This window comes from Zootoca vivipara, chromosome 12 (assembly GCF_963506605.1).
Source record: "Zootoca vivipara chromosome 12, rZooViv1.1, whole genome shotgun sequence".
NCBI lineage: Eukaryota > Metazoa > Chordata > Lepidosauria > Squamata > Lacertidae > Zootoca > Zootoca vivipara.
Genome location: NC_083287.1, coordinates 52,983,551 through 53,008,471, shown reverse-complemented (window position 1 = coordinate 53,008,471; position 24,921 = coordinate 52,983,551). Strand labels below are relative to the sequence as shown.

The 24,921-nt window shown below is 49.4% G+C and overlaps 1 protein-coding gene across 1 annotated transcript; it reads left to right on the top strand.

Annotated features, from left to right (window-relative positions):
- Positions 1 to 1,747: 1,747 nt before the first annotated feature.
- HHATL (hedgehog acyltransferase like) lies at positions 1,748 to 23,662 on the top strand. Its single transcript, XM_035130018.2, has 12 exons — positions 1,748 to 2,273; positions 6,097 to 6,251; positions 9,496 to 9,563; positions 12,528 to 12,641; positions 13,369 to 13,563; positions 15,460 to 15,669; positions 16,753 to 16,924; positions 17,834 to 17,978; positions 20,170 to 20,205; positions 20,469 to 20,670; positions 22,394 to 22,535; positions 23,342 to 23,662. The coding sequence occupies exons 2-12, from the start codon at positions 6,146 to 6,148 to the stop codon at positions 23,461 to 23,463; spliced, it is 1,512 nt and encodes a 503-aa protein (XP_034985909.1). The 5' UTR covers positions 1,748 to 2,273; positions 6,097 to 6,145; the 3' UTR covers positions 23,464 to 23,662.
- Positions 23,663 to 24,921: the final 1,259 nt, after the last annotated feature.

Genomic DNA, 24,921 nt, shown 5'->3' with positions numbered 1-24,921 from the left:
ATTTTCAAAGACAGATGTCACACCTTTGCCAGGTAAAACCCTGTGTTTCAAAACACACCACTCAGACGAAAATGCATGCTGGGAAAGGAACCAGATTGCAAAGCAGCGCCCTCTAGCGGTGGCTACACTGGTACTACAGCTATAAAACATTCTCTCTCAACAGCACCTTGGCTCCTGTTTATATACTATCTCTCTTTTAAATCAGAACCAGTGAAGGCGGTGAAGGTCCTGTGTGAGTGCCTGGAGGCGGTTGGAGGATGGATGGCGGCTAACAGATTGAGGTTGAATCCTGACAAGACAGAAGTACTGTTTTTGGGCGACAGGGGGCAGGCGGGTGTGGGGGACTCCCTGGTTCTGAATGGGGTCACTGTGCCCCTGAAGGACCAGGTGCGCAGCCTGGGAGTCATTTTGGACTCACAGCTGTCCATGGAGGCGCAGGTCAATTCTGTGTCCAGGGCAGCTGTCTACCAGCTCCATCTGGTATGCAGGCTGAGACCCTACCTGCCTGCGGACTGTCTCACCAGAGTGGTGCATGCTCTAGTTATCTCCCACTTGGACTACCGCAATGCACTTTATGTGGGGCTACCTTTGAAGGTGACCCGGAAACTGCAATTAATCCAGAATGCAACAGCTAGACTGGTGACTGGGAGTGGCCGCCGAGACCACATAACACCGGTCCTAAGAGACCTACATTGGCTCCCAGTACGTTTTCGAGCACAATTCAAAGTGTTGGTGCTGACCTTTAAAGCCCTAAACGGCCTCGGTCCTGTATACCTGAAGGAGCGTCTCCACCCCCATTGTTTAGCCCGGACACTGAGATCCAGCGCTGAGGGCCTTCTGGCGGTTCCCTCACTGCGAGAAGCAAAACTACAGGGAACCAGGCAGAGGGTCTTTTTGGTAGTGGCGCCCACCCTGTGGAACGCCCTCCCATTGGAGGTCAAGGAGATAAACAGCTTCCTGACATTTAGAAAACACCTAGAGGCAGCCCTGATTAGGGAAGTTTTTAATCTGTGATATTTTAAGGTATTTCGGTATTTGTTGGAAGCCGCCCAGAGTGGTGGGGAAAACCCAGCCAGATGGGCAGGGTATAAATAATAAATAATAATAATAATACTAGGCCGAAGCCTTTACAGACTAGGCCGAATGGAGGTACTGACTCGCCTGGGTGGGGAGTGGGGGAGGAGGGGACGGAATAGGTCAGGACACGGTGGGACCAATCACAGGGATGAGACGGGGGTGGGGGAAGAGGGGGCATGATACGTCATGGGTCGGGACAGGGTGGGGGAAATCACACGGATGAGCCACAGCAACGCGTGGCCGGGCCAGCTAGTTAATAAATAAAATAACATAAATTCTTCCGGTTAGTTAATGGGGAGACATTGAACCATTCATCCTGCTTTGCATCCTTCTTCGGTGCATTTATGAACCACAAAAAGCCCCAGGGCTTATTGTAAAGTGGATTCGTTGCACTAGCGCAACAAAGCCCTTTCATCCAATTCAGCTGCGCATGGCTAAGGTCCTGGCATATGTGCCTGAACCCCTCCTGCAAAATAATGACAGTCACGCTGGAGCCAAGCACCATCCTGCTGCATATTCAGGGTTGGTGTCGAGTGGCCCTGATTTACTGCTCCAGAGCCGTCCTCCCACACTCACGGACAGCAGCAAAGTGCACCCCAGGGAAGCAACTCAATCCTGCTGGCCCGGGAGTTGCAGCAGCAGCAGCAGCAGCCGCCAGGTAGCAATGCTGTGAGCGAGCCGATATCTGTGCGCCGCGAGTCTGGTGCCTTGGGGCTGCTGGCTTTCCCTTGCTCCTCTGTCCTCCTCTCTCACATTGCCCTGAATTAACTTTGGCTGCTACCGCTGCTGCTGCTGCTCCTGCTGCTGTGTTGGGCTGTCTTCAGCAGTCCTTTTGACAGGCAGCTCCTGGGCCAGCCCCTCTCTCTGCAGCGCTCCTCCAAAATAAAAATATCTGCAGCCGGCCACCTTCCACTCTTTCCTAAACTGACACCAGGGACGTGCCAAGGAGGGGGGGCACCCACTGGCCTATCACTCCTTTCAAACAAACAAACAAACAAACAAAAACCACTGGACCAGGTGCTTTTTACAAGAGGACTTTCTCTCTCTCCCTCATCCATGTCTATCTAAACTTGGGACTTTCAAACAGAGGTTACCCCGGCCTCCTCCTCCTCCTCCTCTGCCTCCTCGTATCCTAGACCTCCCCTTTATTCTCCAGGCCGGTGGTGGTGCTCAACTCAGCCAGCTTGTTTCTCAAGGTCAGTGAGAGGGGATTTGCATGCTGCCAAGGGGGTTTGGGTAGGCATAAAATCTGGCGCGTGGTTTAAGTTGCCAACCGGTTGTTCCCCGCAGCTGCAGCCGCCACTTCTTTGTGGGATCCGCTAGTGGCACAGCTGCTGGCTAGCAAAGGGTTAAACGGCATGTGCGCTCAGCTGGAAGGAGAGTTGTGCGGAGGGCACCTCGGAAGGAGCTGCTTCTGGCCATGGCATTTGTCCACGGTGCGGAAGCTTCGATATCGATATACTGGCACTGCAACGACGAGAGGTCCTTGGGACATCACATACAGGCAGAGAAAGCTCATTCAAAAGGGCTGTAAAACTTCCACGCTCGGTGCATCTCCGAGTGCCTGTCAGAGACTGCCCTGGGAAAACGATCGCCTCTGCTATCACATTGCACCACGGGCTGCAGATAGAGCAGTTACTAAGCTAAAATTGGACAGGACGGCTGCTTTGCAGATGATTTCCCTCTCCACCCCGCCTCACCCCAGCTACAGTGGCACTGGCTGCCTTATGCTATTTAAGTCCCCGGCTCCATTAGATGTCTCCCTCCCTCACCACCGTGATCAATAATGCAGCTTCCCTTTTAAAAAAACACACTTGATGTAATCGATGCCAGTAGAATTAACACACCTGATCGTTTCTTCCAGGACCAAAGAACAGTGGGTTAAAAAATAAAATTGATGCAGAGGCAGGGGTGCAATTAAGTCATTCTGACCTCTGGCCTTACTGGGGCCGTATATCGTATTTTCCCATGTATAAGACTAGGTTTCCCCCCTCAAAAATAATGTACAGAATTTGGGGGGGCGTCTTATACACGGATAGATCTCCCCCATTTTCTTAAATTGGAGTACCCAAAAATAGGGGCCGTCTTATGCATGGGGGCGTCTTATAGACGGAAAAATACGGTATGTGTCTGTGCAGGTAGCCGGGGGGGGGGGTTGGCCCTCTTTAGATGGGATTATTTTACTTTTAAAACGTGGCAAGCCAGCTCTGCTACATTGAGGGCACCTCCTAAATTGTTCCATACCCTTCCCTTCAGTTTTTCTTTGATGAAATTAGGTATCTCATTTTCAATATTACTGCTACTACTACTACTCCATACATCTGACTGGGTTGCCCCAGCCACTCTGGGCGGCTTCCAACATATATAAAAACATAATAAAACATCAAACTTTTTTTAAAAAAAACCTTCCTGATACTGAGCTGCCTTCAGATGTCTTCTAAAGCTTGTCTAGTTACTTATCTCCTTGGCTCGAGAGTCGCATAACACCATACCCTCCAAAATTTCTCTGACGAAAGCACGAGGGGCGCTGTGGTCTAAACCACTCAGCCTCTTGGGCTTGCCGATCAGAAGGTCGGCGGTTTGAATCCCTACGATGGGGTGAGCTCCCATTGCTTTGTCCCAGCTCCTGCCAACCTAGCAGTTCGAAAGCACGCCAGTGCAAGTAGATAAAGAGGTATCACTCCGGCAGGAAGGTAAACGGCATTTCCGTGTGCTGCTCTGGTTTTGGTGTTCTGTTGCACCAGAAGCGGCTTAGTCGTGAGCTGGCCACATGACCCGGAAAAACTGTCTGCGGAGCGGACAAACGCTGGCTTCCTTGGCCTGTAAAGTGAGATGAGCGCCGCAACCCCAGAGTCGTCTGCGACTGGACTTAACTGTGTCAGGGGTCCCTTACCTTTTACCCTTTTTTAAAAAAGGGAAAGTGGGATATTCCGAGATCAAATCAGAAACCGGGACAGCTTCTGTAAATCCCGGACTGTCCCTGGAAAATAGGAACACTTGGAGGGTCTGTCGTTCTGCTAAGCAGGGAGCCCCTGACCTTCCCTGCTTCAAAGATATTCCCTGATGGTAACTTAAAGCAACCTTAAGTAGCAGCATTGAGTTCCATCAAAGAACAGAGCGCATGGCTGGTTCTGTCCCAGGGATGGAGGACCTATGGTGCTCCCAAGTGTTACCAAACTACAACTCCCATCATTCCAAAGTCAAACCACTGGTCCTGTTGGCTGGGACTGATAAAAATTGGAGTTCAGGGACATCTGGAGGGTTGTAGGTTCCCCACCCTTGCTGTATTCCACTGAAATCAATAGCATGTAGATTTCAGTGTGCCAGGCTGGTGTTAGAAGCTATAGGATCTGGGTTGTTGTTGTTATTATTATTATTATTATTATTATTATTATTATTATTATTACGGCTGGATTTAGGTTTGATGAGGCCCGAAGCTAAAGAGGACTGTCCCTGGAGGTAATGGGGCCCTTTATATGTCCAGCTGTCCTTTGTCAACAAGAAATTGTGGCCATGCTGGGAGTGGTAAGGTGGCAATTCACAGTGCATTGTGGGTAGAATGCACACTATCTGCAAACGTATGTCTGTGGCGGAATAGTGCCTGATGATGATTCCGGTTCATCATGGGTTAACCTATCACTCCCATGATAGGCAGGTGTTCCCTGGGAGGCAGGACTAGTCGGTGTTCTAAATGGAGGGGGAACAACCATTGAAAGGCAGTTGGGGGTTGGCAGTTGGGGAGTGGAGGGTTAGAGAAGGAGCAGGTTAGGTTTGTGTGGATGGGAAGAAAGGATATAACCATTATTATCAAGATGCAGGAGATGTATTAACAAGTCTGTATTATATGAAAAGATATGCACTTTTAAGAACCAGACAAATCCTTGTTTTCAAGTTAAATAATAAAGTTAAATGTGCCTAAACGTTCGTGGACTCGGGCAGTATCTCAGTACCTTCAGAGGTGTGACTAAGAGGTGAGAATAAAGCTTTCCTGTGGAAGAGGAAACTGTTTGCTTTTTCTCCTGTCATACAAAGGGCTGGTTAGTGAAGCCAAGGGAGCCACATAGTTGCCTAAAGGTAAAGGTAAAGGGGCCCCTGACCATCAGGTCCAGTCGTGTCCAACTCTGGGGTTGCGGCGCTCATCTCGCTCTATAGGCCAAGGGAGCCGGCGTTTGTCCGCAGACAGCTTCCGGGTCATGTGGCCAGCATGACAAAGCTGCTTCTGGCGAACCAGAGCAGCGCACGGAAACACTGTTTACCTTCCCACCGGAGCGGTCCCTATTTATCTACTTGCACTTTGATGTGCTTTTGAACTGCTAGGTGGGCAGGAGCTGGGACCGAGCAACGGGAGCTCACCCCTGTTGCAGGGATTTGAACCGCCGACCTTCTGATCAGCAAGCCCTAGAGTCTGACTCTGTGGTTTAACCCACAACGCCACCTGGGTCCCTAAGCACCTTCTGCCAGCAGAAGGTGCTTAGGCACCTGCTACAATTTGCCTAAGGGAGAGGCAAATTGTAGCAGTAGGGATCCATGCGAGGGAGACCCCACTAGTGGCAATAGGTTTCGAACGCAGAGCCCTGAGGTACCCTGGAGACAAGTCCAATTTGGACACTGGAGGTTTACTCCCGTTTGTAGAGAAGCACAGGGAGAGACTCTGTTGTTAAAGCAGTGAGGGGTGGGAAGCGGGAAATCCCTCACAATGTCCATGCACAAAAACAAGTTGGAGTGGAATACCCCCCACTATTCATCTTTCTGCTGGGAAAAGCTTCACTTCTGGAATTTTTGCATGTCAGCCTTCTGTTAAGGGTGCAAGAACTGGCCAAGGGATGGCTGGGTGGGTGTGTAGCAGGAAATTCCCATCAGACTAGGGACAGCTGAATATTGTACTGGGAATATTCGACTGCGCATGTATGAATGAAGACAGCTCTGCGGGCAGAATAATTCCCGCGATGCCTTGGAGCCCACAACCAACTCTGTGAAATGTGAAGGTATCTCCCCTTCCTTCCTTCCTTCCCTCTGCAGATCTGGATCCCCTTGGAGTTGGCTCCTGGGGCAGCAGCGACCCTCCAACATGGCCATTAAAGCGCAGTTGCCCACTTACGAGCTGGGGCTCTACGCTCTGGTCGTGGCAGGTGCCATCGTTTACAGCGGGCAAGAGATCTTCGAAAGCTCCAGAGGTAACTGTTTCCGTCCAGTCAAGGCCAAGAGAATGGGACTTTGAGTCAGTTGGGCCAGAAAGGACATCTCCCTTTTCCCAGTTGCCCTATTAAACAAGGGCGGGGAGCCTTTCCCCCCCTTCAGCTGAGGGACACATTCCCTCCTGGGCCAGCTTCTTGGGGCCACATGGCAGAGCGGGCGGGGGCATAAGTCAAAGTGGGTGGAGCAACAAATGCTAATTTGCTTCCGCCTCCCTCTCTACTGTCCATCCAGGCAGGCTTAAAGTTCTATCAGAGGACAAGGGTGCATTATAGCTAGGTAAAAACAGTCAACGAGGGTGCAAGGCAGGGTGTGGGCGTGGCTCATGGATGGGTGTGGCCTAGGGAGGGGCATGACCTTGATAGACTCCTGAGAACCAGGCAGAGAGATGATTTTATGAATAAACATATAAACAAACCATATTGAGAGCCATATTGAGAGCCAGTGTGGTGCAGCAGTTAGACACGGGTTAGAATCCCCACTCAGCCATGAAGCTAGCTGGGGGACCGTTGGAGAGATACTTACTCTCAGCCTAAATTATTTCAAAGGGTTGTTGAAAGGATAAAATGGGAAAGAGGATAACTCTGTATGCCGCCTTGAGCTCCTCAAAAGAAAGGTGGGTGTTATGTACTGAGCTGATCCTAGAACAATAGGATCCAGAATGCAGCAGTCTGATTGGTCCGTAGGAGCCACCCAATCCAGCTCTAGGTGGAAGTGAATCAGCAACCTGATTGGCCTGCAGGAGCAGCCAATCAGGCTGCTGGCAGAAGTCAATCCGCAACCTGATTGGCCCACAGGTGCAGCCCTGAAGTAGCCAATCACGCAAGGCCCATTGTGTAAATAATGTATATAAGCAGACGTTTTTGGGGGAAAGAGAGATTCTTCTCTTCTTCCTCTATTGCTACGACAAGCTGAATAAAGAGCATGAAATTCACTCTCGACTCGAGTATATTTCAGTGGAATATATAAATGAAGTAACGTGAATAAACAGAAACGAAAATGGAAAAGATTCAGAGCTCTAGTAACACAATAATATCCCAGCTTCCATCCAGTGAAAGAAGCCAAATTCAAAGAAATGAGCCTCCCAAAAGGCTCAAATGTAGCCAGGATGCTGAACTAGATGTGCCATTGGCCTGATCCAGCACATCTTAGGTTCTTATAAAAGTATTGAGGCAGATATATGCAAACACACTTTCGGTTGTGCCTGCGCCTGCAAAGGTTTAGGGGACAACAGACTGCTTTGTTCTCCATCAGCTCATGTCCCCTGACTTCCTGCTGAAATCCTGTATAATTTTGTGCCACAAGCTTCTTCTTTTTTTGCAGGCGGGGGTGGGTTCCTACTTTTATTGCGCTAAAGAACAAATGCTCCTCTAGGCAGAAAGAACACAGTTGCACTAAGGAAGCATTGCAGAACTGCAAATAAAGTCGAACGGTGTGTGGACAGTCTGGCCACTAAAGTGTATCAATGACACTGAGTGTATCAATGACATGCAGCAGAATACACACACACACCTCAGCCCCACCACCACTCTGGAGAAGCCTTAAAATTGCCCTCAGCCAGGGAAAATAAAGCCCCTTGTTGTTGTTGTTGTTGTTGTTGTTGTTGTTGTTGTTGTTGTTGTTAAAAAGCAACAACAACAACAAAACGATAGTTTTCATTGCATAATTAGTTACACTGTGCTATTAGCACCCTGTGCTAATACACAAGCCTTGGGATTTAACATGGACAGTGGTGCAATGATATAGGGAAGCTGGGAGGGCAGCGGTCTCACGCCAACTTAAAGTTTGGTTGCATTTGGGAAGGAGGATTAAGAGGGTAAAACGGAAGGACAGAGCCTGTTGAGCAAAAGCCAAGCATTTGGCCAGATTCCCTGAAGTTTTGAAGTTGCTCCATAACGCTTGGAGTAAAGGTTAGCATTTTGGCACCTGCGCAGGCTCCCTGGAGTCACCAGGGCATGTGCAGTAGGGTGGCGGGTTCCTAAGCTCAGTGCGCCATTGCACAGATGTTGCACACGAGGGTGCAGGTCTCTCTGTGTGGCTCCTTCCCCGCCACCCCATCACCTCTGTTGAGACAAGTTGAGTTGGAGTTGAGGGTGTGTTGCCATAGCAACATGGCGATGTGCCACTTTGCTTTTCATACCTGTGCAGCTCTACCCCCCTGACTTACCCCTGGCTCCACCCTTTGTCTATGCCAGGTACCAGAAGCTACCCAGAGCATGCAGTTGTGTTTTACAAAATGACCTTAACAGATTGTGGACGTGGCTTTTTTTCCCGGTGACCAAATAAGGGCAGCGGACAGTGTGGCGAGACAGTGTGGGCTGCATCAATAGGAGTATCTAGATCAAGGGAAGTAATAGTACCACTGTATTTTGCTCTGGTCAGACCTCACCTGGAGTACTGTGTCCAGTTCTGGGCACCACAGTTCAAGAAGGAGACTGACAAGCTGGAACGTGTCCAGAAGAGGGCAACCAAAATGGTCAAAGGCCTGGAAACGATGCCTTATGAGGAACGGCTTAGGGAGCTGGGTATGTTTAGCCTGGAGAAGAGAAGGTTAAGGGGTGATATGATAGCCATGTTCAAATATATAAAAGGATGTCATATAGAGGAGGGAGAAAGATTGTTTTCTGCTGCTCCAGAGAAGCGGACACGGAGCAATGGATTCAAACTACAAGAAAGAAGATTCCACCTAAACATTAGGAAGAACAGTAAGAGCTGTTCGGCAGTGGAATTTGCTGCCAAGGAGTGTGGTGGAGTCTCCTTCTTTGGAGGTCTTGAAGCAGAGGCTTGACAGGCATATGTCAAGAATGCTTTGATGGTGTTTCCTGCTTGGCAGGGGGTTGGACTGGATGGCCCTTGTGGTCTCTTCCAACTCTATGACTCTATGATTCTAGACCATCTGGCTGAGTTGCTGCAGCATACCAACATGGAGAAAGGGAAGGGTGCAATGGAGAGACTGGCATAGTGCAAACACGGCAGCGGAGCCAATCTGGTGATCCTGCCAAGGTGTTTGCACCAACCTTGCCACTGCCTTGCCTCTCCCCTCCCCTCCATCCTGGCATGGTGCAGTAACTCTGCTCAGGAAGATGCCATGTGATTGACACAGTTGCCTGGGGCTGATGAGGGGGTCATAGTTCAGAATGCACTATATTGGCAGAGGCCAAGCCAGCGTGTTTCCTCGATGCGACCCAGTGCTTCCCCCAGCAAGTAACACATTTTCTCTTTCAGAGAGCGTGAACCGAAAGGCTTTCCGAGAGAACATTAAACCAGGATGGCATTACTTTGGCAGGAAAATGGTGAGCGGTGCAATTTTCTTGGCTATCTTTGGCCAGCCACTGCTTAGAATCAGGCATCCCCAAACTGCGGCCCTCCAGATGTTTTGGCCTACAACTCCCATGATCCCTAGCTAACAGGACCAGTGGTCAGGGATGATGGGAATTGTAGTCCAAAACATCTGGAGGGCCGAAGTTTGGGGGTGTCTGGCTTAGAAGCTGCAATGAATATTCACACCTGTTTAAAATTTTCCAAAGTTTCCCATTGCCTCCAGAGCTGTTGGAGGGGCTGTTCAGTTAATGTGCATGGAGGAGGGACGTGGGTGTAGTATGTGTGAATTGTGTAGGCAGAGATGAAGACTGGGAGACATATGGGTAAGTGCATCTTGGTGAGTCTACAAAATATGATTGGGTGCAGGATCCTGCCTCATGTATGTATCACTATAGTCCTGCCACAACTACAGATCTATGAAATCAATAACTTCCCTAGATCTATGGGCCACAGCTACTACAGATGTTAGCTTCGCTTCGCTCTCGTTCAAAAGCAGCATCACCGCCTGTCACTGAAAAATATCCCAAGACCCAGCGTGGAAGGCAGTGAATACTGGCCAGGCCTTTGCCCTGGGACAGTGGGTGCCCAGGGTCATGTGCGTGCATGTGCCTGACGTCAGCATGCCCATTGTGTTCAGGGTGCATTTTTGAGAGGGAGTGTGAGTAGGCTTCCTCACTGCTGCAGCATTGTGGGATGGAATACTGGGCCAGACAAGTCACAACAGTTCCTAGAGTGTCCACTAAGAGGAACTCACCTGGAGGAACACCTGACTAAGTTCAGTTTCCTGTTCCTCCAGACATGCAGATGAGATGGATTAGCTGGCAGACAAAAGCCCCTAGCCAGCAGCCATTCTCTCTCTTAGCCATCTCTTCTTCAATGGGAACACATCTCCAGAGAATCTCCAGTTAGGATGGTTCTCCCTCTCGGCCTGCTGCCAAGAGAGAGACCAGATGGAGCCTCACTTTACTAAGTAGACTCCAGATGTATATATTTGTAACTTTTCTACGTAAGCCTGCCTTTCAGAGATTACGTTGTTAACTCAGGATGTCATGTGAGTAAACTCTATCTTATTTTAATACTATTGTGTTGTGTATTTCTTTTAAGAGGGAAAAGGGGGATTTGCCAGGAAGTATAATGTTGTAGAGGTTCTAACAAACCTAACGCTCATGTTTTGCTGCGCACAAAAGGGGAATGTCACTCTGCGGATATTGGAAGCTTGATAACACAAGCTTGGATAGGATCTATCTAATAATATATCCTAATCCACATCCCTAACATTCCCACAAGCATATCAACATGGAGAATACAGTGGAGAGACTGGCATAGTGCAAACACGGCAGCAGAGCCAATCTAGTGATCCTGCCAAGGTGTTTGCACCAACCTTGCCACTGCCTTGCCTCTCCCCTCCCCTCCATCCTGGCATGGTGCAGTAACTCTGGTCAGCAAGATGCCAGGTGATTGGCACAGTTGCCTGGGGATGATGGGGGTCGTAGTTCAGAATGCCTGGAGGGCTTCCTCATTGGAGGGTGGGCAGAGCGGAGGAGAGGCAGAGACAACAGCATTGCCGCCCCTCTCCTGCTCCCTCATCCCAGCCTCAGCTCCACTCCTGTGTCAAGTCTGACCCGGGAGGTGGAGAGAGGAAAGAAAGTCGCGGCTGCATTGCCGCTCATCACCTCAGTTGGGCAGCGTGCCCGGCCGGGCCAGGCGCACCGGGCTCTCTCAGGGGCACGCTTGGTGGAAGCATGTGTTCTGCCGATGGGTGTGCTAACATCGGGTGCACATGCCCTTGCGGCGTCCGTGGCCCCTTCATGGGGAATGTTGTGGGGGCTGGAGCACACACAGCCCCACACGCTTGGCACCTACGATACTGGTATTGATAAATATGCTGGTACAACAGTATAGAATCATGTACTGGTGGGAGGCCTTATCCCAACAGAATATTAAAAACAGACCTGCCTGAGGCAGCGAGCCCACTCTGCCTAATGATTGGGCTGGCCCTATTAAGCCTATTGTCAGAGGTTCTTGCGGCTACTCTTGAGTAACGATGCTCCACACCTGCTTGTCTTTAAGGTGTTTTTTATTGTGCAGCCTATTTACAGTGCAAAGTCTCTAGAAAACATGTCTGCTTACTCTGAGTCAGAACCTCGCAATGGCTTCTTTCTGTTTCACGCCAAACATAACAGCTTGGGAACTCCAAAGTGCCTCCCCCTTGTCCTATGGGGTGCCGTATGCCTCAATTCAGGCATCCGGGGGGGGAGGGCCGTCCTTCTGACTGCTCTCCCATCATTTCCTCCCCAGCTGCCTCTCTACTCGGTGTTGAGGCTTTTTGACGCTGCTAGAGCCTTGTCCCTCCCTCTCTGCTTCCTGACTCCTGTAATCTGATCCGCTACTGGACTTACTGCTCTGAGAGGAACTCGACCTGATGGGGGGGGGGCTGTTCCCTATAAGCCTCCCCCCTTACACCTATGCAATGCACTTAGTTTTGCCTGCCATTTAAACCCTTGTTTGCATATTTCCATGCAGCTCCACAGCAACCAGGGATATGGTTGTTTCTTCCAGACAGGGGAAGGGTAAATCGAGAGAAAATGGGCAGGACGGGCGGGTTAGACATAGCTGCCAAGTTTTCCCTTTTCTCGCGAGGAAGCCTATTCAGCATAAGGGAAAATCCCTTTAAAAAAGGGATAACTTGGCAGCTATGGTTAGAGGGTCAAAATTTGATGCTGATGATGTCGTGTGAATAGCCCAGAAAAAATTTGTGTGAATAACCAGCACCAATCCCAGATTAAACACCTATCTGGGATCATCCAGAAAGTTGGGTCAACTTTTTTCCAACAAACAGGACCGGCTGCCGAGTTGATTGTGTGTGAGGCAGGGCTTGTGAAAGCAGAAAATCTGAGCTTCTGTGATCTTACTGGTTCAGATCTCTGTCTTTGCAGGATGCAGCTGACTTTGAATGGGCCATGTGGTTCACTTCCTTCAGAAATTTCATCATCTTTGCCCTCTCCGGGCATGTCCTCTTCGCCAAGATCTGCTCCATGACGGCTCCTCAAGTAAGCCCTTTAACGTTAAGTAAGGCTTACAGCACCACCTGCTGGCAGGTTTTTGTTACAAGCAATTGGATCAAATAGGTTCAGATCTATAGAACTCAACCCAAACATAGCCCAAAGCATTTTTAAGTCCCATTAATATCAGTGAAAGAGTTCAGTGCCTGCTTGCGTCTCTCCCAGACAAATCAGTGGGACTGAAAAGTGTTTCATCTGTGGCTGGATTGTGACCAAGGTCAACAAAAATTATATGAAGACAGAAGGCCCTCGGAGCTGGACCTCAGTGTGCGGGGTGGAGACGCTCCTTCAGGTATACTGGAAGTGGCTTCTTCAGCCTGTATTTTTGCACACTATTTTCACTAATATGCACACTTAATTTTGTATACATTTTTTGGTCGGAAAACTTGGAGAAGGGCAACTTTTGAAGGACAGTTGTTTTGGGGGAGTGAAAACAAGGTTGGGTTGCATTCCAATGCAGACCAAGCCAAAATTCTCCTCCATCTCCAGAAATGTGTGGTTCCCCCCCCCCTCTTGGAAATCTGTTTTTGGGGAGAAAGGGAAGCTCCCCATGGGAAGGGAGGCTTCCGCACAGCCAGGAACGTGAGATGAGATCTGAAGGTGCTGCTTAAACGGACCTCTGCGGAGCAAGGTATTCTAGCCCCACGAACAGAAGAGAACAGAGCACAAAGACCTGTGATAAAAGTAGACAAAAGGTTATTTCATTCTCTCACAGCACAGGTCTGTGGTTTACATGGCGTACGGGCTACTGGCCGTGCTGGGAACGATGGGCAGCACTTACCTGATGATGGTCTTGTCCCACTGCTTGGTCATCTACACCATCTCGCTGGTTAAGCAGAAGTGGCTGTGCTTCCTCGCGGGCCTTTGCAGCCTGGCGTCCTTCAAGGTGGAGCCGTTCAGCACCTGGCAGGTATGTCGGTGTGCAGCTATCTCACCTGCCAAAGAGAGACTTGGCTGTCCTCGGGACCAGACCAGATAAAGGGAACCCTGTCCATTAGGTCCAGTCGCGAATGACTCTGGGGTTGCGGCGCTCATCTTGCTTTACTAGCCGTGGCCTCCAAATGTTCTTGGGCTCCCATCATCCCTGACCATTGGTCATGCTGGCTGGGGCCAAGGGGAGTTGGAACTCAACAGTCTCTGGAAGGCAGCACATTGGTTATCTCTGAGTTAGGAGGCTCAAGAGGGCCCGATCCTTCACTTGGCCGTGGAACTCACTGGGGGAGGCTAAGCAAGTTTTTTATTGTCTTTCAGCCTAGCCTACCCCACGGGGCTGGCATTGAGGGGCAAGTTGTTGTTGTTGTTTGTTTGTTTATATACCGCCCTATACTTGGAGGTCTTAGGGCAGTTCACATAAAAGGATCACGGTATATAAAATAAAAATAAAGCAATAACCCAATAATTAAAGGTAAAGGGACCCCTGACCATTAGGTCCAGTTGTGACCGACTCTGGGGTTGTGTCACTCATCTCGCGTTATTGGCCAAGGGAGCCGGCGTACAGCTTCCAGGTCATGACAAAGCCGCTTCTGGCGAAGCAGAGCAGCACACGGAAACACTGTTTACCTTCCCACAGTACCTATTTATCTACTTGCACTTTGACGTGCTTTCGAACTGCTAGGTTGGCAGGAACCCAACATGGGGTATGGGGTACTGATCAGGTCAACCAAAGGCCTGGTTAAAAAGGAACGCTTTTGTCTGGCACCTAAAGGTGTATAATGAAGTGCCAGGCAAATTTCTTTGGGGGGGGAACATTCCACAGATGGGGAGCCACTGCAGAGAAGGCCCGTTCTTGTTTTGCCACCCTCCGGGCCTCTCTTTGGCATCTGTCTATCTCAAGAGACGACAGAGTGTGCCTCCAGGGGTGAAGTCATGTCGCTGGAGAATCACAGTGCCTGCTGTGGCTGCAGAGACCAGTAACTCACCACGGCTGCCTCCTGTGTTGTTCTTGTTGCGTTAGTAGCACCAAAGTGACTTCCCTGGGGTGCAGATGACAAGACCCCTCTCTCAGCTTTGCTGATATAGCCCAAAGAAAAGCAGAGCAAAGAAGCAGAGCGACAGCCAGCTTGGCTACTAGGCGCCATCCAACCGTCTTAGGGACTTCACGCCAGATTTGTGTAGGGTTTACTCCTTAGCCTTTTCATCTCCCGAAGAGGTCCTTCAAGGCTGCAGGTATCCATTTTTCTTTGGGGTTTACTCCTGAAGCCTTTCTTGCGAATGGATATAATCACAAGAGGTTCAGGACCAGAGTTTTCCTTCTCCTAGATGGGCTCCCTTCCCAGGTTGACAAGCCCCCACCTGCCCCTCACTTCCGACCACAGCATGTGCCATAGCTGCCAAGTTCCGGCCTGAGAAATAAGGGACTAGACCGGAAGTAGCAGACCGGAAGTAGCGCTGCCGCCATTTTGGAACTGGGCGGAGCATGCTCAGAAGCTACTTTTGATGCTGCTCCACCCAGTCCCAAAATGGCCGCCACCCCAGAATAAACCGGGGGGGATCAGTTTTTTCGGCTGGGGACAGCTGGAAAAACGGGGGTTTCCCTGGGAATACGGGAGACTTGGCAGCTATGTCATGTGCAGAAACCGCCTTCTTGACTGTTGGACCCACCCTTGGTCTCATCTGCTCAACCCACCAATGGGATGGTGTTAATAAGGGATATATTATAATATAGCTTGTTCAAAACTATGTTCAGATCAGGGCTGCCTGAAAGATCTAGTACTCAGGGCAAACCGTGAGGTTTCTGTGCAGCAGACAAGACTCTGAAGCAACCTCGTTTCCTTGGTATACGTGGTAACTATTCTCTTTTGTCCAGAATGGCTTTGTAACAGGAACTTTTGATCTTCAAGATGTTCTCTTTTACGGAGGAACCGGCTTCAGCATCATGCGGTGCATGAGTTTTGCCCTGGAGAACTGTGAGAGGAAGGAAGGCAACTACTCCATCTTCGCCCTCCTGAAATACAATTTCTACCTCCCCTTCTTTTTCTTCGGACCTGTCATGACCTTTGACCAGTTCTATGACCAGGTGGGCTGCATTCTCTGTTACGCTCTTTGCTCCTCTTTTCTTTATTTATTTTTATAATGATTTTCATTCATTTTACATATAATCACATTAAAGGTTAAGGGACCCCTGACAATTAAGTCCAGTTGTGGACGATTCTGGGGTTGCGGTGCTCATCTTGCTCTATAGGCCGAGGGAACTGGCGTTTGTCCACAGACAGCTTCTGGGTCATGTGGCCAGCATGACTAAGCCGCTTCTGGTGAACCAGAGCAGCGCACGGAAATGCCGTTTACCTTCCCACCGGAGTGGTACCTATTTATCTACTTGCACTTTGACGTGCTTTCGAACTGCTAGGTGGGCAGGAGCAGGGACCGAGCAACAGGAACTCACCCCGTCGCGGGGATTCGAGCCGCCAACCAGTGTGGTATAGTGGTTAAGAGCGGTAGACTTGTAATCTGGGGAACCGGGTTTGCGTCTCCGCTCCTCCACATGCAGCTGCTGGGTGACCTTGGGCTAGTCACACTTCTCTGAAGTCTCTCAGCCCCACTCACCTCACAGGGTGTCTGTTGTGGGGGAGGAAGGGAAAGGAGAATGTTAGCCACTTTGAGACTCCTTAGGGTAGTGATAAAGCGGGATATCAAATCCAAACTCTTCTTCTTCTTCTGATTGGCAAGCCCTAGGCTCAGTGGTTTAGACCACAGTGCCACCCGCGTCCCTTAATAATCACATTACATAACATCATATCTTCATCTCTGATCTCTTTGGCTCTACTGAGTCTTACAACTTCCCTCCCTCCCGACTAATGGTTTACAAACTTACATTTTGCCTCTTTGCATTTCCCTTCCTTTCCTGTTCTTGGTGTATTGTTACTTAAATTATTTCATTATTTATCCTGAACAGGTAACAGTTTCTTCTTACAAATCTTCAGATAACCACGCTAGTGTTGTTAATTGCTTACAGTTTGCTCCTCCTTTCTTGGATGCGGGGGGGGGGGGCTGTTGGGCAACCCTCTTCCCCCGATACAGTCACTCATGCTATGTCCTGTCCTTTCTGGGTCCACGAACAAAACACCTGTCCTTTCATCTCCCCCTTTTCCCCTGGCCACAGGTGCACATCAGTGAGATGCGGCGCAAAGACTATGAGTTGTGGCACATCTGTGTCCATGGTTTCGTCCATCTTGTGGCCATCATGGCAGTGGATGTTTTTTTCCACTTCTTCTATATCCTGACCCTTCCTTCGGACATGAAGTTTGTCAACCACCTCTCAGATTGGGCGCTGGGTGAGTGAGTGAGTCCTCAGTTCTGTTCTCGGGGAGCAAAGGAAGCCCCATTCTTATTTTCTTTCCGGGGTCTTATTTTCCACATGGATCATTCCCACGTGCTCTGAAGATGACTTTCACAGGAGACCTTCCAGTAGAATGCAGGGATGGGGAAAGAGGTTGGAAGCGGTTTGCATTTTGATGAGACACCAATTCCCACTTCTCGAACCAATCAGCAAAGCAAATCAAAATTCTCCTTTGAAATTTGCACTTCTCCGAATTTTGCAATGCAGCCCTCACGCCAGATAACATGTGCAAAAATGCATACATTAGCATGCAAAGAAAGGTATGTATACTAGTCAAAATTGCATACAAAGATGCGTACATTAGGATAAATTTGCACTAAAATGTGGATGGATTTTCAGGATGATTTTTTAACAACAACAAAATCTTACATTTCTGAGCAGATATGGAGAACTGGATTTAACATCGGAAAAACATGAAACACTGACTGAAATGGATGGTTTTGTTCATCCATAGGAACAAGGAAAGTTGCCTTATACCAGGCATAGGCAACCTTGGCTCTCCAGATGTTTTGGAACTACAACTCCCATGATCCTTGACCACTGGCCCTGTTAGCTAGGGATCATGGGAGTTGTAGTTCCAAAACATCTGGAGAGCCAAGGTTGCCTATGCCTGCTTTATACTGAGTCAGGAGATTGACCCATATAGCTCAGTCCTGTCTACACTGACGGGCAGTTTTCATATAGGGAGTCTTCTTCTGCCTTACCTGGAGATGCTGAGGATCGAACCTGGGACCTTCTGCATCCAAAGCAGACAGCTGTTCCCCAAAATGCTGCATGTAGTCCTGTGCCCTTGCTTCCTTGCATGTCAACCTACTGCCCTTCTCCTTCCTCTTCTGTTCCGCAGCTGGCCTGGCTTACTCCAACCTGGTCTACGACTGGGTAAAAGCCGCAGTGATGTTTGGGGTCATCAACACCATTGCCAGGCTGGATCACCTGAACCCCCCACAGCCACCCAAATGCATCACCATGCTCTACGTCTTTGCAGAAACGTGAGTATACCCACCAATATCTTCACAGTCTCCGATTGCTTGGAAAACCCCTGGAGAGGAGAGGACTTAGGCAGTTGTGGAGAGGGGGGGGAGAGACTTTCAGCCTGAAGAACTGCTTCGTGGGGGCAAGATCTGCCGAAGGTGAGCTGCTGTGCTGATTAGGCCTGACACTCCTGTGCAGATCCTGCTTTTGCTAATAAAGAGTTAACTTCACTTATGCGGTGTGATTTCCTGCTGGCTCGCTCTGGCCAGACATTCTGTAGTAGTGGCAGTGGGGAAGTCCCACGGCTCACCTGCCCAGCCCACTTAAAGGAGAAGAAGGACTTTGCTGAAGAGTGGAGATGGAATCCTGCTGTCTAGACGGCACAATCCCATTCCCTGCTGACAACAGAGCAGAGCAGCCAACACAGGGTTAAACTCTGTCCTCTCACCTGTCAGCTGACATCGTCAGTGGTGGGTGGGTTTGGGGAAAATGGCCTGGCTGGCCAAATTGGACCTCCTAGCAGGCCAAGATCAGCCTGCGGGAGAGAAGACAACGCTGAGCTGGAGGGAGGAATGGCGTGACTTGTCATAAGGCAATTCCCTCTGTCCGTGGGAAGCTGCTGTAGTAGCTCAGGTGCAGAGCTTTGTATGCAGAAGGTTCCATGTTTGATCCCTGGCATCTCCAGGAAGCTTTGGGAGCGACTCCCTGCCAGAACCCCTGCAGAGCTGCTGCCAGTAAGTGTAAGTGATCCTGAGGCCAATGGCTTGACTTGGTACGCAGGCTGAGACCCTACCTGCCTGCGGACTGTCTTGCCAGAGTGATACATGCTCTAGTTATCCCCTGCTTGAACTACTGCCATGCACTATTTATGGGCCTACCTTTGAAGGTGACCCAGAAACTACAACTAATCCAGAATGCGGCAGCTAGACTGGTGACTGGGAGCGGCCACCAAGACCACATAACACCGGTCTTGAAAGATCTACATTGGCTCCCAGTACGTTTCCAAGCACAGTTCAAAGTGATGGTGCTGACCTTTAAAGCCCTAAATGGCCTCGGTCCAGTATACCTGAAGGAGCGTCTCCACCTCCATCATTCTGCCCGGATACTGAGGTCCAGCTCTGAGGGCCTTCTGGCAGTTCCCTCGTTGCGAGAAGCCAAGTTGCAGGGAATTAGTCAGAGGGCCTTCTCAGTGGTGGCACCTGCCCTGTGGAACACCCTCCCATCAGATGTCAAAGAGAAAAACAACTACCAGACTTTTAGAAGACATCTGAAGGCAGCCCTGTTCAGGGAGGCTTTTAATGTTTAATAGATTATTTTATTTCATTTTTTCTGTTGGAAGCTGCCCAGAGTGAAACCCAGCCAGATGGGCGGGGTATAAATAATAAATTGTTATATTATTAATATTATTATTATTATTAGTGATCCTGAGGTCAATGGCCTGACTTGGTGTAAGGCAGCTCCCTGTGTTCTTGCGGTTGCAGCCCACTAAGTGTTCAGTTCAATCTCTTGTACAGAATCATAGAATTGTAGATTAACCCTTGGGGTAATCTAGTCCAACCCCTTGAAACACAGGAATCCCACCCAATGTGACGCCAAAACCCAGGACCCCGAGAGTAAGAGTCTCATTCTCTACCACCTGAGCTTGTGCTCTTTGCTTTCAATGGGAATCCAAATACTATGGAAAATGTAAAACTATTTCCAGGTCCACCCCCCCCCCAAAAAAAAAAAAATTAAACAAGAAGTCAATGAAAATGCAGCAGCTACAGTCAATAAAACAAAGCCATTGGCTATCAGAAAAATAAATAGACTTTTGAACTCTTTGCATGCACACACACGGTATACCTTGTTTCTAAGAGGGGCAGTTCAAAGCTTGCCTCTTGAAAATAAAAATCTCATTTCTTAACCAATCAGTCTTTATTGAGCTTTTCAACGATGTTTTCCCAGAGGCCTTTTGCTGATATTATTCTTACATGCTGTGTAGTGCCTGGATTTTCTCTTTTTTTTTATGAAAGCGGGAATTATAAATAGGTAAATAAAATAAAAAATGGTCGTGTGACTTCACCCACGGGGACCTCGGCAACAGTGCATGGCTTAGAGCACTTTGCAGCAGCCTTGTGCCTGGGGGATATAGATGTGGAACCAGGGGCAACTAATAAAGCAAAAGCTTCTGTTGTTTTTTTAAATCTAACTTTTGCATTTGTCTCGCAGGCACTTTGACAGAGGGATTAACGACTGGCTATGCAAGTAAGTTTCCTTTCTGACGATGGCACTTAATGTTTCTTGGGGTCCCTGGGAGATTTCCTGCTCTCATAACAAACTATTCACAGTCGGTGGTGGAGAAATAAGCGAATATTCATCTAGTGCCCGCCATTTCCACCTTATCGAATAATGGAATTGTCAAGTTCAGGTTCTACCCTCTGGAGCAGCAGGAAAGAAGCTTGCTCTATCTTGGGGACATGAAAACTTGAGCCAACCTTCTCACTGTGTGTGCGCGCTTTGACTCCCAGGTACGTCTACGATTATATTGGTGGCAATCACGACAACATCTTGAAGGAGCTGGTAGCCACCATCGCCACCTTTCTTGTGACCACCCTCTGGCTTGGCCCTTGCGAAATAGTTTACATCTGGTCCATCTGCAACTGCTTCGGCCTCAATTTCGAGCTGTGGGTGCAGCAGTTCTTCCAGCTGAAGCCGTTCGCCGCCATAGAGGTATAAGCGTTGGTCCTTAACACATTGCTAGACCCTTAAGGCCTGCTGGGCTGAGGGTAGGGATCCCCCCAGGTGTTATTGTGTTACATGTGTGCAGCCAGCATTAGTGTATGTTCATAGACACATTGCAGAGAGGTTAAGGATCTTTTACTGGAGTTACGGCATGCACTTGTTATCATATTCTTCTTTGGCGATCACTCATAGCTGATAAACAGAGTTTTAATAGTGAGTCCGTAAGTGACTGTGGAGGCCAATTCTGGATCCACACATCCTTCCACAGTGGGGACATACCGGGTAGGTTTCTGGGTGGGAGTTGATCATGGTGAGGGTTTGCCAAGCGTGCCTTCCTCTTAGCACATTTCTCCCTTTCATTCCGAGTTCGAGTGTCTTCAAAAACCCACAACACCTTTGGTAAAGGCTGTGCTCCAGTTGGAGTGCTCGCAGGCCAGTGTCTCCCAGTTGTCGGTGTTTATACTTCATTTTTTTAAGATTTGCCTTGAGAGATTCTTTAAACCTTTTTTGTTGACCACCAGCATTACGCTTTCAGTTTTTAAGTTCGGATTAGAGGAGTTGCGTGTTCAGACCCAGGAACCTCCCCCCTAAATAAATTCACACATGACTCAAATTTTGGTTTGGTTTTTGGCAGAATTTAGACTACAACTTTATTGATTACCAAAAGTGAGTGGTTGCATAGGCTCTGGTTCGACTAGCTCCCCGCACCGTGGCAGGTAGCACTGACCCAGGGCACTAGCATAGGTCAGCCTCGGGTGAACACTTGGGACAGTGAAAAGCCGGGAACAGGCTATGTCCACCACCCAGATGTCCCCCTGGACTCTGGCACACGGACAACCCCCTCACAGGGTTGACCAAATCATTGAGTCCCTGGATTCCTTTAACGGAATACCCTTCACATAGGGATGGCGAGAGCGTTCCCCCATCCCTATCACCTGAGCCAGAGCCTATCCGCAACCTTACAAGTTGTGACGATTTGCTACGCGGCAGGCGAAACCCAAATGGCACCAGCCAATCAGCCAAGTGGGGGGAAATTCCTGCCGTGCCCCTGTCCCAACGACAGACAACACACGATGGCATAGCAAGGTCAAGCGCAACAAGCCCTAAAAGTAGGGAGAGGTGGGCGGGTGTTCCGAATGCACACATCGAAAGAGGAAGCTCTGGGTCACATATATGCAAATATATAGGTCCCTCGATCCATCTGGACTGTGCCCATTGGCCAGATTGAACCCCAACATTGAGGGACCTACCAATCGGGTGTTGTGGCTGACCAATCTTCACCCACCCACAACACAGTGGGTCAGTCTCCAGGTCTCGCCGCAACATGTGCCCTCTTTGAGGGAGGACCCGATTTGCTTTGGAAGACGATCATCAGGCATCCGCACAACATGACCGGTCCAACGAAGTTAATGTTGAAGAATCATTGCTTCAACACTGGTGATCTTCGCTTCTTCCAGTACACTGGGATTAGCTCGCATGTCTTCCAAGTGATGTGTAACATTTTTCGGAGACACCGTTGATGGACTCTTTCGAGATGTTGGAGGTGATGTTTATAAGTGGATATACTTGTTATATACTTGTCTGGTCCATGGGGTAACGAAGAGTCGGGCACGACTAAACGTCTAAACGACAACAACTTGTTAGGGATGTGTGTTAACCCTTAAACTTATGCCCACGAGAAACTCTCACACAAGTCTCTTCTCCCGGGCAGGCCGGAATGTCAGAGGCAATGTCTCGGCGGATCAGAGGCTTCTTTGGGGCTGCCAACTTCTGGGCTATCGTCCTGTACAACATCCTTGCCCTCAATAGCCTCGAATTCGCCATTCTCGTCGCCACGAGAATTCTCCAAACAGGTAACGTTCCTCCGGCAGAGTGGGCCCAACCCCTTTCGATGGGCTGAAAGCCATATTTTCCATGGTCGTTAGCTAGCTTACATGACAAATCCACTAGAGGCACAGATGGATATTTGGAAATGAACACTTGCTGTTTCTGAGGCTCCTCGGCCTCTTGCTCTCCTTACTTCTCTCCAGTAGCACACATTACTCCTTGTGCCCCTGGTCTCTGTGTGGGGCGTCCTAGGCCTTACCACCCTCCCCATAAAACTCTGCCTCAGAACTGGGTTAAGGGTATGAGGGACCTCAGGCTAACACAGCCTTCCTCAACCTTGGGCCCCCAGATGTTGTTGGACTACAACTCCCATCATCCCTGACCACTGGTCCTGGTAGCTAGGGTTGATGGGATTTGTAGTCCAACAACATCTGGGGGCCCAAGTGTGAGAAAGGTGGGGCTACCGGTAATAGAAGGGGAGGGGTGGGGAACCTCAGGTTCAGGGTCCAAATGTGCCCCCTCAAAAACCTCTCTGTCTGTCCCTCAGGACTTCCCCCCAGCCACACCTCTCACTGTCCCTGCTTCACATCCCGAGGGTTTTCGCCTATCTGGAATTTGTCCTTGAACTCTGAGCATGCCTTTTGGGCCAAGGGTAGAGGGTGCATGTGAGCGTGTGCAGAGAGGGAATGACCGCTAAACCAGTCGAAAACTGTGGCCCAGATATGCCCAGTCTCTCATAACATTCCCGTTCCTCAACAGACGCTATCTAGCCAGCTACAAAATATCTGCCCTGTGGCCATGTTGATCTCTTCTCCTTCGCTCTCCTCCTCAGGTTTCCCCCTCAGCACATTATCCATCTGGTTCATCACTTACTGCGGTGTGCAGCTGATCAAGGAGAGAGAACGTTTCCTGGCTCTCCAAGAGGAGAAAGGAGACAAGGACAAGACAGAGTAAAGGAGAGGGAGAAAGGCCAGCCCGCAAAATGGCCGCTGCGGCTTTTTGACACGCTAGGCCAAAGTGCCTGACCCCTCAGCCCTGAGCACCTGTATGCTGCCACGAAGATCTCCTGTAGCCACGTACAAGCTCACCTGTGTAATGAACTCCTTTCCCCATTTAAATTAAAAAAGATATTTTCTATAAGACTCAAACACAAGGGCTGCCGAGTTATTTCTGTAAAGAGCCTCTATGTTGTGAGTGTGCCGTGATTCAGACCTCGCCGTTCTTTTGAGAGCTCCTCTACTCTATGGCCAGCTTCTGGCTCTGTGGGAAGGTTGCATATTGTCATAAACCATTAAATAGTAGGTAATATAGAGGAAAGAGTGCTCTGTTGTGTTCAGCTCGTGGGCTTCCCAGGGGTGTGGCCATAGCCATAGCCCCAGGAACATGATTTTGAGGTGGTGTGAACAAAGCATGGATCCCCGTCCCACCTTGCCTGCTGCCGGGGTCCTCTGGCCCCGAAACCCGGCCTGGCCTCGCTACCATGCTCCAGGTCCCCTTACTGAATGGCCTCCTGGCCAGCAGGCCCTCCAAGTGCCCCTATATTCCAGGGGCATCCCTGATTTAGAGAAGCCGTCCTGGTTTCTGATTTGATCCCGGAATGTCCCGCTTTTCCTTAGGATGTCCCTATTTTCATTGGAGAAATGTTGGAGAGAATGGAGTTATCCGACCCCCGAGCCACCTGAAGGCAATCCTGTATAAGGAAGTTTAATGTTTTGTTATGTTTTTATATACTGTATATACTCGAGTATAAGCCGACTTTTCCAGCACATTTTTTTGTGCTGAAAAACCCCGCCTCGGCTTATACTCGAGTGAAGCTCCTATGGAACCACAGCTCCTATGCCAGCACGAGAGCGGCAGAGGCGTCGGTGGAGGGAAGAGGGGCAATTTTTTTAAAAAAATGGGCAATGCTCTCCCAAGCCTCCCCCGATCTGTCAAAACAAGGGAGGAAGGGGGCAGGAGATCTGTACCCCTGGATGTCCCCGGTTCCCTTTGGTGGCGGCGGCGGCGGCAGCGAGCAGCTCCTGACGCCAGCCAGAGCCAACTGTGCTACCACATTTTCCGGGGACAGATTTGCAAATCCGGGGACTGTCCCCAGGAACCGGAGACGTCTGGTAACCCTAAACCAGATGGGCCTCCGGATTGATCTAGCAGGCTATTTTTATGTTCTTATCAAACAAAGATTCCGGGCTTTTTTCCCAGCCAGAACTCGGCTCCAGCAGTGCTCAGGTGGGAGTCATTGCCATAATAATAATAATAATAATAATAATAATAATAATAATAATAATAATATATTTATACCCTGCCCATCTGGATGGGTTTCCCCAGCCACTCTGGGCAGCTTCCAACAAAATATTAAAATACAATGGTCTGTTAAACATTAAAAGCTTCCCTAAACAGGGCTACCTTCAGATG